Source organism: Gasterosteus aculeatus, chromosome 21 (assembly GCF_964276395.1).
Source record: "Gasterosteus aculeatus chromosome 21, fGasAcu3.hap1.1, whole genome shotgun sequence".
NCBI classification, from domain to species: Eukaryota; Metazoa; Chordata; class Actinopteri; order Perciformes; family Gasterosteidae; genus Gasterosteus; species Gasterosteus aculeatus.
In genome coordinates, this window is record NC_135708.1 from 21,376,315 (window position 1) to 21,395,492 (window position 19,178).

The 19,178-nt window shown below is 41.7% G+C and overlaps 3 protein-coding genes across 21 annotated transcripts in view; 2 read left to right on the forward strand and 1 right to left on the reverse strand.

The window, feature by feature from the left end:
* Nucleotides 1-530: 530 nt before the first annotated feature.
* chodl (chondrolectin) lies at nt 531-5,606 on the reverse strand. 2 transcript variants are annotated; one of them, XM_078096531.1, is made up of 8 exons: nt 5,277-5,606; nt 4,140-4,315; nt 2,950-3,122; nt 2,624-2,781; nt 2,290-2,334; nt 2,097-2,180; nt 1,928-2,024; nt 531-1,273 (listed from the first exon to the last, which is right to left on the reverse strand). In XM_078096531.1, the coding sequence occupies exons 1-8, from the start codon at nt 5,359-5,361 to the stop codon at nt 1,189-1,191; spliced, it is 903 nt and encodes a 300-aa protein (XP_077952657.1). In that variant the 5' UTR covers nt 5,362-5,606; the 3' UTR covers nt 531-1,188. The 2 variants fall into 2 exon arrangements, with proteins under 2 accessions (XP_077952657.1, XP_040023399.1); XM_040167465.2 differs by having other exon boundaries at nt 531-1,219; nt 5,277-5,581.
* A 5,052-nt stretch (nt 5,607-10,658) lies between these two features.
* Nucleotides 10,659-17,178, forward strand: xrcc2 (X-ray repair complementing defective repair in Chinese hamster cells 2). Of its 2 annotated transcripts, none has more exons than XM_040166685.2 (6): nt 10,659-10,852; nt 11,037-11,118; nt 11,246-11,281; nt 13,511-13,660; nt 15,396-15,666; nt 16,360-17,178. In XM_040166685.2, exons 1-6 carry the CDS (start codon nt 10,832-10,834, stop codon nt 16,658-16,660), a joined length of 861 nt encoding a protein of 286 aa, XP_040022619.2. In that variant the 5' UTR covers nt 10,659-10,831; the 3' UTR covers nt 16,661-17,178. The 2 variants fall into 2 exon arrangements, with proteins under 2 accessions (XP_040022619.2, XP_040022620.2); XM_040166686.2 differs by having other exon boundaries at nt 10,725-10,852; nt 15,396-15,615.
* Nucleotides 17,179-17,529: 351 nt separating this feature from the next.
* Nucleotides 17,530-19,178, forward strand: part of LOC120815208 (histone-lysine N-methyltransferase 2C) — a 53,307-nt gene continuing 51,658 nt past the window's right edge. For all 17 annotated transcript variants that reach the window (XM_078096532.1, XM_078096536.1, XM_078096544.1 and 14 more), the window contains exon 1: nt 17,530-18,013. The gene's annotated coding sequence lies outside the window, so the exon portion shown is untranslated. The remainder of the gene's footprint in view (nt 18,014-19,178) is intronic.

Consider the following 19,178-nt stretch of genomic DNA (forward strand, 5'->3'; position numbering starts at 1 on the left):
ACCGAACCCTGGGGGACGCCTTAAGGCAGAGGAGCAGTGTAGGAGGTGCAGTTAATACTGATGAACTGTTGATCAATGAGTTCTTTATTAATCTCTTCTGGGTCAGTGGGGAGCACAGTCGTCCTCCAATCAGAGGGTTGTCGGTTCGATCCCAGGTTCTGCTGACCCGCATGTCGTTGTGTCTTTGAGCAAGACACTTGCTCCTGTAGCTGCGACTACAGTGTGTGGATGTTAGTGACTGACGGCAGGTGTCACTGTGTGTGGTTCTCCTGTCATCAGGGTGTGAATGATGTCATGTAGTGTTAAAGCGCTTTGAGTGGTCAGAAGACTAGAAAAGCGCTGTACAAGTACAGTCCATTTACCATTTATCTTATTGTCTTCCAGCAGTGGGACCAGAAGACATAATTTGGAGTCAATCATTGTCCCAAGGTGGGTGTGTGCGTGCAGCCGAGTTAGAGATCTGGTTCATAATAAATATTACATATTCTTTTCATGGAATACTACATTGTATATGTTTTATACATTATAAGTCTCACTCAAAGGATATTTATTCATGACATCCACCCGAGCGTTAACGTACAATAGACACGTGCACAAACATGAAAACACAATACAGTGTAATGACATTTGATCAATCACATTCCTACAGAAAACAAGCTGGTCCAATATCGGGTCACACGATTGGCTGATAGATGGTTTGTGGCGCATATGAGAGCTCCAGCAACAGAAAACTCAACATGACGTCACCACAAGTAACATTTAGTTACCAAGTACTTTTTCATCATTTACACTGAACATGTAACAACGGTTCACTCAAATATGAGAAGATCTGACGTTTATGATGGTTGACAAGATGTTTAGTTTCATTATATATAATTTAGTATCTTTTTGTTTACCATTTTACTTGTTAGTAAACACTTGTATTAGCTTATTTCTGTGATTGTTTTGTATAACAGTTATTACATGTTATTACATGTAAACTCAATGAGCTTTCTCTGTTATTACCTCAACAATAAAAGAATATATTATACACAGAACGTATCTAAATATAAGGAGCAACGTATCTTGCTGTTCTTCCCATTTCATTGAGCAGAAGTATTGATCCCCGTTGCTCTGAAATCAAACGCGACTCCACTCGTGTCCTTTTCTCTCTGCTGCTGATCACCTCCACTTCATGACATGAGGACGTTAGACCTCCATCCGGTCTGGTTTGGTCGTCCTGGAGATCCAAAGGTTTGAATGTAACGTTGTAGACGTCTTGGTGCGAGGAGTACTGCGAGAAGAGAGTACCTTTACTACTGTACTGTAGTTTGGTACCAGTTTCAAGTACTTGCACTGTGTTTCTGCTTCTACATTAAAACATGTTTCTGATAGATTTAGGTACTTTACTAATATATATAGTACCAATACTTTAATGTATCAGTACTTTTCTGAATAGTATTTTTTACTGTGGAGTCATTTCCAACACACTGCAGGTTTATTGAATCTAGAGTGATTAAGTGGCCTGTTTCTCTCACACACACGGCAGTGAGCCAGGTACTGCTGTCAATCATCTCTTGTTAACAAGACGTCTGAGTGTTTGACCTGTCATAATCGCAGAGTAAGCTTTTTACACACACACACACACACACACACACACAGCCTCCTCAGCAGTATCAGAGATGTGAAGCCCCTCCTCGTCCTCTGAGACCTGATCGGGTAACATGTGGAAGTCAATGCTAAGAGGAACGTGTTGTGACGTGAATCAAAAACAAGATATTCGTCCTTAGAGACAATTTAACAAACTTCACTCAAAAAGAACATAAAGAAATCATTTCTCTTATCACTTCTGAAATAACATACCGTTAAGAGACAGAAGAGGAGGAAGGACTTCACCTCTTTACTTATCAGAGGGAGGCAGACAAATTTGTAGTTTCTTTATTCTTACCTTCTACTGAGCATCTGAAAACAACAGGTCCCGGAAGCCACCAGGATGAGCAGGAGCAGGGGTATTGTGGGTATGATGACGTACACCAGTAACATGCCTGGAGAGAGACAGAGAACCATTACACCTCTTCAGAGTTCACAGGGGTCAGAAGGGTCAGAGGGGCTTTTACCTGAAGCTCCAGCCATGGTCACCTGAGGGGGTACCTCCTCACTACCAGTGGGTTGTTTGACCACACTTATACCTGTAGTGATCTCTGAGGACACACATGAATATAAATATGTATATGTACAGTATATACGCGCACACAGAAACACACAGACATTTATTTGAAGACATGAACTAATGAGGACATCCCTGCTCACCTGTGCTCCGCCCTACAGGTGTGTTGCCCTTTTCCTTCAGGTACCCTGAAAAGAAAACATAAGGGCAGTTAGAGTGAGTGAACAAACTAAATTAATAAAATCAAACAAATAATAAATGAGTGAAAGAAGGGGAAAGAGACAAATCATGAAAGAAACGAAAATACTAGAAGGGGGTGGGACTAGAAACAGCTGACATTACATTATGTGTCATTTAGGTGACGCTTTTATCCAAAGCAACTTTCAATAAGTGCATTTCAACCATAAGGATACAAACTCAGAAGAACAAGAAACAAAAAAGTCACCAGAGAGAGTGAAGCTGATTGGCTGATGGTACCTGGCTTGTATTTGCATATGAAGTTGTGCTTCATGTTGCAGCGATCGTCATTCCATTGGTGGAGATAAGCTCCACCCAGTCCAGGTAGGGCAGTTGGTTGATGGTACATCACAACACAGGCTTCTCCTCCACAGGACGGCTCATCAAGATACCAGTTCCTAGATCATCATCATTATCATAATCACCACCATCATGATCACCATTATCATCATCGTCACCACCACCACCACAGTCCTCATCATCATCCTTCATCATCATCACCACCATGATCATATCGATCATCATGATCATTGTTGTCATCACTTCCTCATCACCATCATCATCACCTGAAGGGGGCGGGGCTTCCATCAGTCCAATGGTAGAGCTCTGGACAGGCAGTGAAGGTGTTGCTGAGTTCAGGATGAGTTTGATCACCTCCGTCCCTTCGGGTCAGACCGATCCAGAAATCCCCGTCAGCTATACCTCCTCCTGTACCACCCACGGCTCCTGAACGCAGTTTCTAGAGCAGGGGTGTCAAAATCAATTTAGTTAAGCTACTTTGCATTACAGATCATTTAGCTGATGCTTTTATCCAAAGCGACATACATCGCATTTTGAACCCATGGCATTTACATTTTTGCCCAGGGAGCAATTAGGGGTTTGGTGTCAGGGACACAGAGCAGCCGGGGCTCGAACCACCAACCTTGTTGGCGCACCCTCTCTACCCATGCACCACCGTCAACTTTGATCCAGACCAGTAAAATCATAGTTGAGGGGGGACCCTCAATAGAGGGTTAGCGGATGGTCCGACGGGGGGGTGGTCGACGGGGCGGGCGGGTGTAGCCATCATTTTCTAGTGAGCGCTGCTGCCTGGAGTGACACCGGGATCGGAAATGTCTAACGCAAGGGTTCCCACACCTTTTCTTCAGTTTGCGAGCTACTTTTCAAGTTTCCCTGTCTACTACGCCCCCATACCCCAGGCCATTCGCCCGGATAATAATAACAATAATGAGTAGTAGCGGTAACCAAAGAGAACAACACCGCTGCATACCATAAGCGCAAAACCAAACGATATAAAAAAGCACAGTCACAACCATTCCACACATTCTTGATCATTACCTTACTCGAGGACTCAGCCAGGGTTGCGTTATTACATTAAATGTGTCCGTTAGCCACCAAGGATCGCTAATTAGCACTAATACGTTTTCCATTAGCTCCCGCGGTCGACCGCGCATGCAAGGTGACCTGGCGTGATCTTTTTTCCAGGCGATCTACTGGCACCGCCTTGGCGATTGGCCTGTTGGGCACCCCTAGTCGCATGCACTCACTCACAGAGTGCGACCTCCAGTGGACTGATTAGGAATAGCAGCTACTTTAATTACTCTGTAATTTTCACAATAGCAAAGTCATCCGGGGGCCCGAACTGAAACTGTAGTAGGCTCTAGAAACAACGAGGAAGAGATGAGAGTAAGACGAGTAAGCGGAGATGCAGAGGAGGAGGAGATAAGAGGGGGATAAGGAGGAGTAGGTGTCTCACCTGCAGCAGATGTTGGATGTGCGTCTGCTCCTCCAAGCTCTCAATGCTGAGCAGAGCTCCTGCGTCCATCTCACAGGCCTGCAGAGCCTCCCTGAAGGAGACGCGGCTCGACACGTCGTGGAAGTATGCGATTTTGTAGCAGGGACGCTTTGGACCTCTAAGACACACTGTCTGTCCTGAGAGGAGGAGATAGAGTTAGAATTCCTCCTGCTTTGTGGTCTTTTACATTAGTCCTTGACTATGAGGCCTTTCCTCCTGGGATCCCTTAATAGGTTTCTCCCCCATTGATCACAACTAGAGGGGTGAAAGTAAACCTTCTCCTGTCTTATCCTAACCAAATAAAAAGCTTTCCTCTTGCTTAACTCCATTCTAGGAGGCTTCTTCTCTGTCGATCTTGTCTAAGAATCAAGATCCCTTACTTGTGCTTCTCAGTGCTTTATCCCTTACTAGGAGGCTTCTTAGTAATTGATCCCTTACTGAGAGACTATTGTGTGCTTGATCTCTTTCTATGCAGCACTTGTGAAATAACTGTAACTGTAGAGTCACTGAGAGAGAAAATACAGACACACATCTTCTGGCCTGTGTGTGTGTGTGTGTGTGTGTGTGTGTGTGTGTGTGTGTGTGTGTGTGTGTGTGTGGTAGTGAATATCTGCAGTGATTAATACACACTCTGCTTAAAACAGCCTCACACACACTACTTTAAGTGATTAGCTGGATTCTTCTTCTGCAGCATCATCACTTTACTGCTAAAATCGCTAAGGAGCTTGTTATATATCTCTAGCATCTCTACCTCCCTGTGTGTCCATCTGTCTGTCTATCTGGGGGACAGACTAGAACAGTTTTGCAAATTACCAGCTGCTCTGTATTTAATGTAACATGTGCAAAGTAATATTAAAAATAACGTGAGTGAAAATGTGCTTCATTTAGTTTAGGAAAAAAAGAGAAAGGAGGTCCTTAACCTTTACTAGTTAGCATTCAGGCTATTTAGGTTTGGGATTGTTTCATGTTATTTGGTAAAAAAATCTCTTTTTACTATATAACATCATTATTCACTATTCACCAGCCTTTTGGTTTTTATTCATTGTTAAACTACATCCGGGGTTAACATGACAACAAAATTTGAATTTCTTAACTCACCGCTCACAACCCGTGCTCCACATCCCCGGTTTACCACCATCGCCATGACAACCCAGAGGATTGACACCATCACCTGGTAAGACATCAGCTGGGTTTCTTGAAAAATGAGATAAAGATAACAATTGTTGAGATTCTCTCTTGATGTTGTTCAGCGATTTGAAAAAATAAAACTTAAAAATAATAATACTGTTTGACGCAAACATATCTTGCTATGTCCATTTTCCTTTACTTCCTTTCTCGTTTCTCTTCTCTGAGATGTGAAGCGTGAGGCGGAGAGAAGGCTTCTGTCTCTCCGTTTCTCCCCCCTCGGCTCTCCTCCCCCTCCCTCTCTGATCGATGCGGCCTAAGAAGACCCAGATGTTACCTCCTATATCATTAAACCCAGGGGGGACACATACACTTGGATTTAATTCACTTACACTGATAGGAAGCCGATTGGTTTCCTGCAGAGCAGCTGATCAATAAATGAAACACTCTCACATTGCTGATATCTGCAGTTATGACAAACACTCATAAGCTCTTTTCTCTCCATCGATCCGTCTCAAGGTGTGAAAACCATCTCCTCCAAAAGTTCATCCTCATCTGGTGCTCCGTCTCACGGTCTCTGAGCTAAGCTACGCTAACACACTCCCTCTGTCTCACTGTAGTATAACTAAAGCAATGGTAGTAATACTAGAAGTACTAGAACTGAATAAATGGTAATAATACTAGTACTAAAAATAAATCAATGAAAGTAATATTAGTAGTGTCATAACTAAATCAATGGTATTATACTAGTAGTACTATAACCACATCAATGGTAATTAAAACTAGTAGTACTACAGCTAAATTATTAGTATTAATACAAGTAGTACCGGAGCTAAATAAATGGTATTTATGCTGATAGTACAATAACTAAATCAATGGTAATAAAACTAGAGGTACTGGTACTAGAACGTCATAAATGGTAATACTACTTGTACTAAAACTAAATCAATTATATTAATACTAGTAGTACTAAAACTAAATGGTGACAATACTAGCAGTACAAGAACTAAATCAATGGTGACAATACTAGTAGTATTAGAACTAAAACAATGGTAATAATACTAGTAATACAGAAACTAACTCAATTTTAATAATGCTATGGTACTAGAGCTATAATCAAATTTAAAATGCATTAAATAAAAGCAATAATACTACATTAATTAATAAAAGTATTCCATGATTAGCCAGTGAGTGTTTTATGTCTCACTTTGTATATTTCTTTCTTATTCTGAGGTACAGAAGTCATCAGAAATGGTTTTGTCTATAGACCTGTTATTTTATATGAATACAGGAAACAAACTGAAAGTCTCCTGATGTGTTTCCTTAATAAGACAGATTGTTTGAGTGCGGCAGCAAAGCGTGTGCACCCATGTGAGTATTAATGGAAATCAATAGAAGCCTGAGTTGTTTTCAATGTCGGTCACTAGTGTGGATTGACCAATTTTATGTGTGTTGTCCCTGAATGCAGCACGGAGACATTAAATGCACCTCCTGAGCTCTGGTGCTGTTCATAATCTATCCATCAATATATATATATATAAATCTCTCTCTCTCAGAGAGATTTTTTATTAAATGCCCAACCAGAGAGGAGAGCACTCTGTAGGTCTTCCTGAATGTCTTGCCTGTGAGTATTATTTGGGCAGAACTCTGCATCGTCCTTCCGGCCTCCGCCACCCGCTTTTGACCCACATGACATAATGACGCGACCAGGGACGAGAGACACACATGGCTTAAATACACTGGGAAGGTGCAGGTGACTGGACACAGGTGGAAACGATCATGGACCGATAGGAAAGTGTGCGTGTGTTGACACAATTACACTCTAAAACTCAACTTGTGTGTGTGTGAGCTGACGTTCTCACTGAGGTTTCTTCCCTTTTTTCCCTCTGGACGGGTTTTTTTCATTGTTTGGGGAGTTGTTCCTGTGCCGATGGAGGGTTTCGGGACAGAGGATGTCGTATGTGTACAGACTGTAAAGCCCTCTGAGGCAAATTTGTAATTTGCGATTTTGGGCTCTACTAAATAAATTGAATTGAATTATGTGTGTGTGTGCGTGTCAATGTGTGGGTGTGTGTTGACCAGAGTTTGAACTCAAAACGTTGAGTCTTCTTTAAAACCTCTGAGAGAAAATTGAGAGTTCACCTGACAGTCAAACTCACACACATCTTCCCTTTTGGTATAAACAACTGTTTTTTACACACACACACAAATACACACACAGTTAGATCGCTCCTTCTATTGTCAGTATTGATCGTCTCTGTCCAGAAACTCACTCCACTTACTGCTGATTACCTCACACACACAGACACAATAAAACATATAACCCTATATATACACTACCGTTCAACAGTTTGGGGTTTCCATGAAAATTCACACTTATTTCTCAATGAGTTCGAAAAGGAATCGAAAATATAAAGACATTGACATGGTTAGAAATTATTTTTATTTGAAATATAAATTTTGTCCTTCAAACTTTGCATCAATTACAGTATTTGTTAAGGGTTCGAAAAGCCCTCGAGGGAGATCTCACCCCTTTGTTCTCGTCCCGGCCGGAAACGATGATTCAAAAGAGTCAACTTGCTCAAATTTAAAAAAACCAAGAAGTATTTAATAACTAAACAAAGTTATATGGAATACAATTACAAAGTGAAATACAATGTGAATAGTAAAATATTTCACAAAACAGAAAATTCTCAGATCAAGTCTAAAGTGACTTATCAAAGCGGCTGCAGGAGAATTCTGCCCGTCCTTTCCTCGCTTTGGCCCTTTGAAAACTCCTGAAGTGTCTTCTTGGCTTCTCCTTCAAAAGTGTCCTCTTGGTCTTTGCTCTTCACATTCTGCTGTAACCTGAGACCTTCTTTGTCCTATCTGTCCCTCACATTCCAATACGTTCAATGTAAATGCAGTTGGCTTTATGCCTCAATGAGTGAATATAACAAAGCACACATAGTTTGTCTTCATTGTATAACTAGTACACTTTAATTACAACACATCATAAATGAGCACAGTTCATCACACTACATCTAATACAGTTCATGTGGTCCAATTCTCAAGACATTTGCCCCAGTTGGCCGTCTCGCATTCAGTTGCTCATCTACTACCTGACAAGAGAAAAAACTCCCAAAAAACCCTCTTTGGGGATAAAATTGGGAGAAATCCAAAAAGGACGGCAACTAGCATCCGTCCCCAGGTTTTAACATCACATTGTGACAGAATGTTAATGTGTACAGTGTTTATATGATTTACATGACTATACTTTGTGTTTGATTACATTGCATTCACGTCATCTAACATGTTAATGTAATAACTAATATCTAACGTCACACAAACTACAATTCTAACACTAAACATTACTACATGTACTATAATGTCTGCCACTAGATAGATAGATAGATACTTACTACGTGTGCACTTCTGCATTACGTGTCATTTATCCGATGCTTTTATCCAAAGCGACTTACGATAAGAACATTTCAACCATAAGGACACAAACTCAGAAGAACAAGAAACAAGAAAGTGTGATTTCATCAAATAAGCCGATGTACAACTTGCTGTAGATAAGAACCGTTATAAGTCCAATGTAAGTGCTGCAGTTAGTTAGTGTGTTAGTGGAGGTAGAGTCTGAAGAGGTGTGTCTTTAGTCTGAAGATGTGAAGGCTCTCTGTGGTCCTGATGTCTTCAGAGACCTCCTTCCTCCATTTAGGAGCAGGACAGCAAAGAGTGGAGATCTAGTCGAGTGTTTTGCTCTCAGTGAGGAGGAACAAGCAGTTTATCACATGCAGAGCGGAGAGGTCAGAGGTCGGGATGTCGGGTTGGACCAGGTCCTGGATGTAAGCTGGACCCCATCCATTCACAGCATAGTACGTGATCACCATGTTTAGAACTGGATGAGCCACCGGTACCAGTGAAGAGAGTGGAGGAGTGGAGGAGTGAGGGAGAACTTAGGAAGGTTAAAGACCAGTGGAGCTGCTGCATTCTGGATGGCTTGTTGGGCACTTCTTGTGTATCAGACGGTCGAGCTGTTCAGCTCAATGGGGTTGAGATCTGGTGGCTGCGCTGGCCTCTCCATTGCAGACAGCATACCAGCTGCCTGCTTCTTCCCTAAATAGTTCTTGCATAATTTGGAGGTGTGCTTTTGTCCTATTACAGGAGGAAACCGTCTGTGTCCACAGGGTATGGCATGGCGTCGCAAAATGGAGTGATGGCTTTATTTGAAATCCATTTTACCTTGTACAAATGTCCCACTTTACCAGCACCAAAGAGGCCCCAGACCGTCACATCACCTCCACCATGCTTGACCGATCGCGTCAGGCACTCTTCCAGCATCTTTTCACCTGTTCCCTTTATTTGTAATGTTTTTAATATATTTTAAATGTTTAACTTTAACTTTATTCTCTTATTTTATACTAACCCATAGCCTTATTCTACTAACCCATTGCATTTGCTTTGCACTTCATTTTATTTTATTTTATTACTTGTGCACTGCTGTCTTGTTGTCTATTGTTACACTGTCTGCTGTCACGCACCAACCGCCAAGACAAATTACTTGTATGCTTGACATATTTTGGCAATGTTTCCTGATTCCTGATTCCTGTTCTGATCTCACAACACCTCCAACTTTGTTTGTTTGTCCATAACACTTTTTTCCAATCTTCATCTAATGTCTTATGTCTGTGTTATTTTGCCCATATCGATCTTTTCTTTTTATTGGTCAGTCTCAGACATGGCTTTTTATCTTTGCCCCCCTGCCTAGAATCCCAGCATCCCGGAGTCGCCTCTTCACTGTAGACGTTGACACTGGCATTTTGCAGGTACCACATTAAGAAGCTGCCAGTTGAGGACATGTGAGGCGTCTATTTTTCAAACTGGAGACTCTACTTGTCTTCTTGCTGAGCTGGGCCTCACACTTCTCTTTTTACTCTGGTTAGAGCCCATTTGTGCTGTTCTCTGAAGGGAGTAGTTCACACCCCTTGTAGGAAAGTTTCAGTTTCTTCGCAATTTCTCGCATGGAATAGCCTCAATTTCTAAGAACAAGAATAGACTGGCGAGTTTTTTTGAGAGTATAATCAAAGCCACAAATGTGATGCTCCAGATACTGAACTAGCTCACAGGAAAGCCAGTTTTATAGCTAGATATATCATATATTACCAGCCACAGTGGCTGGTGGTTTAACAAAGTCACTAGCTACTCAGCAATTTCATCATCCACAATTTTGTTGTTGGGAAATTGAGTTGAATTTGATTAAAGTTGACTACGGTTTGCTACAATTTACTTGAAGAACTAGATTTACAATCCTTTCAACGAGTGGCGGCTGGTGGAATTCCTTTTTGGGAAGCCAGCCTATCGGGTGCCAATGTCCAAGGTATATATACGGATGTATCTAGATATAGTGCGCACACCTTACCAATTACGGTAGAAACCAAAGTCGCTCGCGTTCATTACGGTAAATAGAACGTAAACAGGAAGTGACGTCCAAATCAGCGGCAAAGCTTTTTGGTGGAGAAGATGAAGATTGAGCTCGATCTGAAATGACTGAAAATGGCGCTCAGGTCAGAAGGTAGACTTTACGTCTACGTCTCACTGTGTTTTAGCGTCGTTATGTTGTCGAACAGTTAAGCATGATGGTTGGGTCCATGGACAGTTAAACAGTACATTACGGTACGGTCTATAAACAGTCATACCTGATGGTGGGACCGTCTATAAACTGTAGAGGGATATGTTGTTTCTCTGCAGCTTTTTGCTCGTCTGGAGACCCGTCCCTGTCTTAAGGACATCGAACCTAAATTGTTTCCAGAGGATGGTGGACCTAACCACGGTAACTGACCAGGCCCACTTCCCATCATGACATCAAGGAACCATAGCATAAATATTCATCTACATGCATCCATGTTCAATGAATGTCACTGACTGCCATAACTGATCAGCTCACTTTTGATTGACAGGTGAGGTGGTGGAGCTGTATGGAACAGAGGGAACAGGTGAGTTCACTTTACAGGATGTACCTATGAAGTGCCTTATATATATATATATATATATGGGATTTGTATAGGGTCATGTCTTGCTAATAGCTCATGTGAAACTAAATCATAGACATCAATAAAATTAAATGTTTCATAATCACTAAGATAATTCACAAAATAAATAAATAACAGGGCACCACCCTAAAAGGGCACTAACAACCAAACTATAATCAAGTCTATTAATTTATATTCACTCATTAAGACGCTAACACGCTAGGTTTACGTTTGAACACTGGACTATGCTTCCAGCCATCATCACATACGTGTACACAAAGTAATCACAGAAAACGACCACATGGCTGCATGTGGTTATGAGCTGGCCGAGGTGTTGCTAGTAGACTGTTCATCACGTATTCCTCGTGTAGTTAAATCTCCGTCTGTGGGTAAATCAGTCACGCAGCTTGGAGACTGAATTCCTGTTCCAAATACCTCATTTGTGAGAATCAATCTAGCAAGTCTGTTGCTCACAGCCCATAAATACTCATACAGACACCACATGGGTCCCTGTGACGGTGTGATATTCAGCTTCCGACGCAAACTAAAACCACCCGTCTGACGACTATACCTGGACACGTTAGCACTTTAAAAGCATGTACGTGACATGTGGGGACAGAGGCTCTGACGCTGTGGACCCCAGAGGACGCTCTACCAACCAGCATTAGGTTTGCTGAGAACGTGGACTGTTTTAAGGGACCAGTGAAGACTCATTTGTTCAGGCAAGGCAATTTTATTTGTATAGCGCTTCTCATACACAAGGCAGACTCAAAGTGCTTCACATCATAACATTTCATACAATAAAGTGAAATAAAATGCAGGAATTAAAAGACAATTTAAAAACAGCAAATAAAATTATAAATTAAAATCTTATATAAATAGTTTAATTAAAGGCAGAGGTTAAAAGTGCAATGTAGGTAACATGTAGCAGAAGACGAAGCTGAACATACGTTTTCAGTCTTGTTTTAAACGTGGTCAGAGTTTAAGTCTTAAATCTTCAGGAAGTTTATTCCAGCTGTTTGTTGCGTAGTAACTAAATGATGCTTCCCATGATTTGTATTTACTCTGGGAATCACTAACCGATTGGTGTCAGAAGATCTTAGTGATCTTGAAGGCTTATGTAGTGGAAGCACATCAGTGATTTACTTTGGCCCTGAACCATGTAGTGATTTATATGTGAGCAGCAATGGAAGGATTTAAGAATTGGTGTAATGTGCTCACATTTTTGGGTGAGGCTAGCTTTTGGGTGTCCTCCGTCTTTTACTCTTATGATAATTTGTATTTTATATTGACTGTTTTAATGTCTATGCACATTGTAAAGCACTTTGTGACCTTGTGTGAAAAGCACTGTACAAATAAATTTGCCTTCCTTCCGATGGCTCTTACTTATAGGACTTTGTAGTTTATCTTTCTTGAATAAATTGTTCTTGTTCTGATCTGTTCCCTTTGGGTTGAATGCACTTATTGTCAGTCACTTTGGATAAAAGCCTGAGGTAGGTGGAACCTATAAATGTGATGTTGAACACTCTTGGCTTGGCTCTGCTCTGCTCTTCAAGCTCACATGATCGGCGGAGAAATTGAGCAAGGTAGCGAACATTGACTTGGATATTTTATTTAAGTTATTGATAACCACTAGTGTCGTGTTTTTAAATGTACACAAGGCATTAGAACAAACTCTTTACTCGGGTAGCCCTGCCCTGACACCACCCGTGTCCTAAGTAATTAATTATTAACATCCATACGCAGTATGAATATCAATGTACCAACATATATTTATATTTTTATATATATAAATATATTTATAAGAGGGGAACAGAATCTGAACAAGAATCAAGAAAGAATTTCTTTGTTATTGAGAATTTCAATAACAATCTAGGATCGTCAGTGCCTTGGCAGTGGCAAATGGCTTTGGGTTTATATCTGAATTAATTAATGCTGTGACAAGATAATATCATTTTAACTGCTCCACAGTAAAGAGAAGATTAATGTCGTGGCACAGTGTGTTATAGTGTTGTTGGTGTTATAGTGCATATATATATATATATATATATATATATATATGTGTGTGCGCGCGCTGTGCACTACTTTAGAATTAATTATTAGATTTTGTGATTGCAAAAAAATTGTTGCCCAGCACTAATATACATATACAGTATATATGTATATACATATATGAGTCTATGTGTGTCTTAGGCAAGACAGAAATTCTCTACCACCTTCTCTGTCGCTGCGTGTTGCCAGCGGCAACCGGTGGTCTGGAGGTGGACGTTGTCTTTGTGGACACCGACTACAGTCTGGACATGTTGCGACTGGTCAGCATCCTGGAAAGCCGACTGAATACCGGTACACACACACACACACACGCACACACGCACACACAAGCTCAGGACGAGTGTTACCTGCCGTACTGGGAAGGTTGTGCAGCGTCTATTCGGAATGTGGCTGTAAACACCAGTGGTTCTCAACTGGTCTGGCTGCTGACGCGCCATCACACCTACTGACAAGCCGCGAGCCAAGTCAAAATCATTTAATGAAAAGATGGTGCAACTTGAACCTGCATATGTAATAGTAATAATATAGAATATCACAGTATGCTAACACAAAAACATTTCAATTCTAAGCCAAAACGAGGATGCTAGAGAGGGAAATATTCTCTTCTTCATTCAATTCAGTTTTATGTACTGACTTGAGAAGGCTTCATGAGGTCATCTCAATGTACAGTGAGTTCCGCTGGTTAATCTTCAGAACCGGAGCTGAGGCGCCTCCCTCAGGGCCTCATGTACTCACGCTTTTGCGCCCATTTCAGGCGTATTTGTTTCTCAATGTGCGCGTAAAAGTATGGCGAGGTAAAAACATGCCGCACTGAGGTGAAAGCGCCGACTGACTGTTGTGTGGAAAACTGCAAATGGCAAATTGCGCTTTTCTGTGTCATGGGTATGCATTCACAGGGGGGTTAGGGGGAAAGTGGGAGTTTCCAATGGGAGATGGGAGGGGATGCGTAATGTGCGCCAAATTATCCTGCACACTGTACGGAAACCGCCCATGAAAGTGTGCCTTCAAAACTAAAAGCTATATGACAATTATTGGATCAGGGTCACTTCAAACAGTCATACCTTCAGCAGTAGGAATATCGCAGCACAAGCACACAACGCTTTGCTACAGCTCACTAGTCAATACACACATTTCCCCACCGCTGATGCCCAAATAGCACATCAACTTGTCACTGAATTGGAGTTTTTTGCTGTTTTGACTTTGACTGATCCATGATAGAAAGAGAGAAGGACGTCCGTTCAAGCGTTTAAATGCTCGCAATGTGCAGGATAGTGGACGGAGAAAGGCGCTGCCGATGAGCTGCGGGTTCCGTAAGTATAAGTATCACAGCGAGCGCTTTCTGCGGGTTGGCCGTGAAGCTGATAACTTCACGTTTGCAGATGTACGTACACGAGGGCCTCAGAGATGTGGTGATGTGGTGCTGCTCTCGCTCATCTCGCTGCTGCATCACAGCTTGCCTCTGTCAATACATTTATTTTAACATAAGGATCCATTAAAAGATCTTTTAAAAAGAATTTGAATGTATGAATAATCAATACAATATAAGTGTAATATAAGTTAATAAACTGAATTTTATATTCAGAAGGCTGTTCAATTACATGACTACAAGTTTGACCCAACCTGACTCACGTCAACTCAGGAATCAGGAAACATTTATTGCCAAAATATGTCAAACATGCGGAATTTGTCTTGGCGGTCGGTGCGTGACAGTCGACAGTGTAACAATAGACAGCAGTGCACAAGTAATAAAATAAAATGAAATGCCAGTGCAATGGGTTAGTATAAAACAAGAGAAGTTAGAAATTAAAAATATTAAAAAATTTAATAAATATTAAACATAAAGTGCACTATCGAACAAGTGACAAACTGTCAAGTCCTTAAAAAAAAGCAACTTTGTAGTGACTTGCGACCCAGTGAAACGGTTGTGACTCGCCAGTTCAGAACCACTGCTCTAGAAGACGCTGACCTTCGTCACTAGTAAGTCAATGAGATTATAAAAATGTGTCTCTCTCTCTCTGTCTGTCAGCTTGTTCTTCCTCTTCAGCCGATTCAGATGAGGCGGCGTTACGTCTGTGTCTGTCTCGCCTCCTGGTGGTCCATTGCTCCTCCTCCTCACAGCTCGTCCTGACCCTTCACTTCCTGGAGACTTCCCTGTCGTCGCGCCCTGGACTTGCACTTCTCCTTATTGACAGCATCTCCGCTTTCTATTGGCTGGACCGCTGCGAGGGCGGTGCCAGCGCCATCAGGCAAGAAGAGAAACTCAGAAAGTGTGCAGAGCTGCTGGGTCGGCTGCTAAGGTAGCTATTCGTCAACCAGATGGTTGTAGTTATCATTAGCGGTCCACAAGCTGGTACTAGACTCCTTTAGATGATTTAGTGGTCCATCATGGGGTTCTAGAGCTCCCTTAGGTGGAAGTAGTGGTCTTAAAGGTGCTTGCTGTTGTCCTTTAGGTGGTCCTAGTGGTCTATTAGATGTTGCTTTTGGTCTATTGGGTGGTACTAGTGGTCCATTAGTGGTTGTAGAGCTCCTTTAGGTGGTAGTGGTGATCCTAGAGCCTGCTGGGATCTATTAGGTGGTAGTTGCGTTCCTTCAGGTGGTATTAGTTTCCTTTTTATGTTGTTCCAATTGTTTATTAGGTCACAGAGGAGGTCCTTCAGTGGGTACTAGTGGTCCATTCTAAGGGCTCTTTATGTGGATGGACGCTACTTTTGGTCCATTGGGGAGTTTAAGTGGTCATTGAGGCAGCCTATCGCATCCCATAGGTAGTTCTAGTGGCAGTGAGTCCCGAAGATGGTTTGTATTGGTGACTGAGGAGGTATCTTAGGTGGGTTGTTTTCTATCCACATCTTGCAAGCATCAAATGAGTAAATTTTGTTCAACTGTACCGTAGATTTCCTAACACCTCGAGTAGCACATAGCATGCTGGGTTGACTGTAGAAACCTCCTACATAATTGAATGAATCATTCTATTCTGTTGCTCTGTCTCTTAGTGATTACAGAATCACGGTCTTCACCACATGCCACGCTATCAAGAAGGTCTACAATGGACCCTCCTCCTGCTCCGTCTACGACCGGCCGTACCTTTGTCGCCCTTGGCAACGGTTGGTGACTCACCGGCTGCTCTGCTCGCGGCAGGAGACTGCAAACAACATGGCTGCCACAGCAGTAGGCAGCGAGGAGCAAAGTAGACGGCAAGTCTTCACCGTCCACTGCACCTCCTCCTGCTCCAGGACGAAAGCTTACAGGAGCAGCTCCTTCTGCGTAACGGATGGAGGAGTGAAATTCATCTGAACAGCAACTGACTGAGCTGCTGCTTCCAGGACGTTAAACATCATGTCCATAATACTGTTGGGTTGGGTTGGTTTGTTCTTTTTATGTACTTTCCATTAAAGCACTGAACCATATGTTCAGTTTGTCAGGCTTTTTACTGCACTGTAAGAAATACTATTGCTGCTTCTGGCCCGATCAATGGATGAGTAGCGCAGAATCAATTTGACATCCGTTTTATGATTGAAACTCCACTTCAGAAACACGTACTCACCCAGCCGTTTATTGTTCAATTAGGAGTTCTAGTGGTTCTTTAGGTGTTTTTAGTGATCATTGAGACTGTTGAACCAGCTTATGTTCTATTTCAAAATCAAGCAACAGTATGTTGCACCAAAATAGGTTAACAATATAATCATATACCTTTTTGATGTTATGTTTCAAAATAAAAGAACAATATGACGCTTAAAGAATATCCCTCTGCCTGTTGAATGGGACGGATGTCATATCTTATAATAAAGGAAGGAATGTTATGTTAAAGAATATATTATTGTACCTGTTTATGTTGTTCAATTTTGCTTGTACATGTTTATTGTATTTTAAGTTGACTTATTTTCTTTGTATTATATTTGTCTCCTTTTATTGCACAATCCACCATGACCATTTCCTGTATGTGTAACATACGGGGCGATAAATGGTTTCTGGGGTTGAACCGGAAAGATCTCAAATCTCAAAATATATATATTTTTTAAATGCTAAAATAATATCCTTTTGCCTATTAAATGGGACTGATGCCATATTTCAAGATAAAATAACAATGTGAGGCGCGCGCGGCAGCAGTCCGGCTCCTCGAGGCTCCAGTCCGGGACTTCAGATCTGATGACAGAGACCGCTTCACCAGTGCAGCCCACCAAAAGATCCCTCCGCGGGGTCAGACACTTTTTACACTATACAAACACAGTATCAAGCCCGCAACCGATAAGGAGCCATGGGCACCTATAAACTGTCCCTCTCGGTAAATGTGGCCTCGGTCCCGTAGGGGGATGTGAACTCTGACCGATAGATGGTTCTTCTCTGGTCTTGTAGTGAATGTTTTCTGGGGCCTACTTCTCCTGCCATCGCTGACAGGCGGTGCTTCGGTCGCTCCTAAACATGGCCTCCATGACGGAACGACCGCTTCAACTTTAATTTTTTGTGTATTTTTCAGCTTAAAACCGTGTATTTCCCTCCAACGACCCCGGAATGATTATAAGGAACATCTCATCATGCCAGAGTGGTGAAGCAGATGTGATCTGGCGGAGAAGTTCGCTGTTGGGTTTAAACTGATCGGTTTAAATTGGCTGTAAAGCTGGAGAGGAAAAAAAGAATTGCATCAAATCCGTAAGAAGGCTTCTTCACCTTCCTTTCTACACTTATGCTGACACTCTTCTCTCCTTGGGGCCTTGTCTTCCCGATTCTTCTTCACATTCTACTACGGACACGAATAACCGCACGGCGCAGCCGGGATGCGCTCGGTTCTGCTGCGCGCTAACAGCTAACTGCTGCTAAAGCTAACGGAGAAGTTACCAGTAAACTGGGCGGTCCAAGGAAGCTAACAGCTAGCGGCTAACGGCTAACTGCTGTGTTCCTCCTATCGTGCTGCATTTATACTTGTACAACATTTAACGCATCATTAACGCGTGAGTGTAAGCTCTGTAGGCAATCGGTTAAATGAGCGTAACACGCTGCTAATTAGTGAGACGCTACTACTGTTGTGACAGATGGTTTTATTAGCAGAGTCACTTCATGCTGTTTTATTCTGTGTGCAAACTAACGACAATAATGAACTGTTAGTGTTGTGATGTGCTGACCTGATACAAGTTGTAGTATACTTTGTTATACTACTACGTACTTTACTAGTACTAATACCACACTGAAGAAATACGGTGTTATAGTACCATGACTGTTATGGTACAAGTACTAATAGCATACTATCTGGAAAGACGGATTGTATTGTTTTCAGTGGCAGAAATACATTCAAAATATGTGCAATATAATATGTCTACAATTGTAATTGAATCCATGGAGATGCCTCAAATGTCATCTACAAAAGTCCTGGAAATTAGTGTTGATGAGAGTTTAAATTGGAATAAACATTGATTGTTTCGGTAGATACATTTACAAATCTACTGGAATAACAAGAAAAAACCTTATGCCTATCGTTCATATTGTAATGTAGTTTGGGCAAGTACTTTTCCAACTTTAGAAATGTTTCTTAGGCTTTCAACCAATTCGGAGTCAGATATCTCATCTCTTATTCCAGAAATTGCAGGTTCACACTATTTATGACATCAATACTTCTCAAATTTAGATTTTTTCAGGTTAATTTTTCGGATCACTCCAGGGACTACTTCCAAACTAATTCACTCGTATCCAACTCACCAATCTTCTCCATCAGATCTCCATCATCCAAAAGCGCCCATGAGCAGAGGGAGGTCAATTGTCCGTTACCAAATTACTAACAAAACGTGTTGAATAAAATAACTTTTAACTGCTGTAATGTATT

Coding starts and splice junctions, on each gene's coding strand:
- chodl (XM_078096531.1), bottom strand. CDS start 5,361: ATGTCTTACCAGGTGATGGTGTCAATCCTCTGGGTTGTCATGGCGATG. Junction 3,123..4,139: donor ACATCCAACATCTGCTGCAG/GTGAGACACCTA, acceptor CCCCTGCTCTAG/AAACTGCGTTCAGGAGCCGT. Junction 1,274..1,927: donor TTTCAGATGCTCAGTAGAAG/GTAAGAATAAAG, acceptor CTCTTCTCGCAG/TACTCCTCGCACCAAGACGT.
- xrcc2 (XM_040166685.2), top strand. CDS start 10,832: ATGACTGAAAATGGCGCTCAG. Junction 10,853..11,036: donor TGACTGAAAATGGCGCTCAG/GTCAGAAGGTAG, acceptor GTTTCTCTGCAG/CTTTTTGCTCGTCTGGAGAC. Junction 15,667..16,359: donor CTGCTGGGTCGGCTGCTAAG/GTAGCTATTCGT, acceptor TCTGTCTCTTAG/TGATTACAGAATCACGGTCT.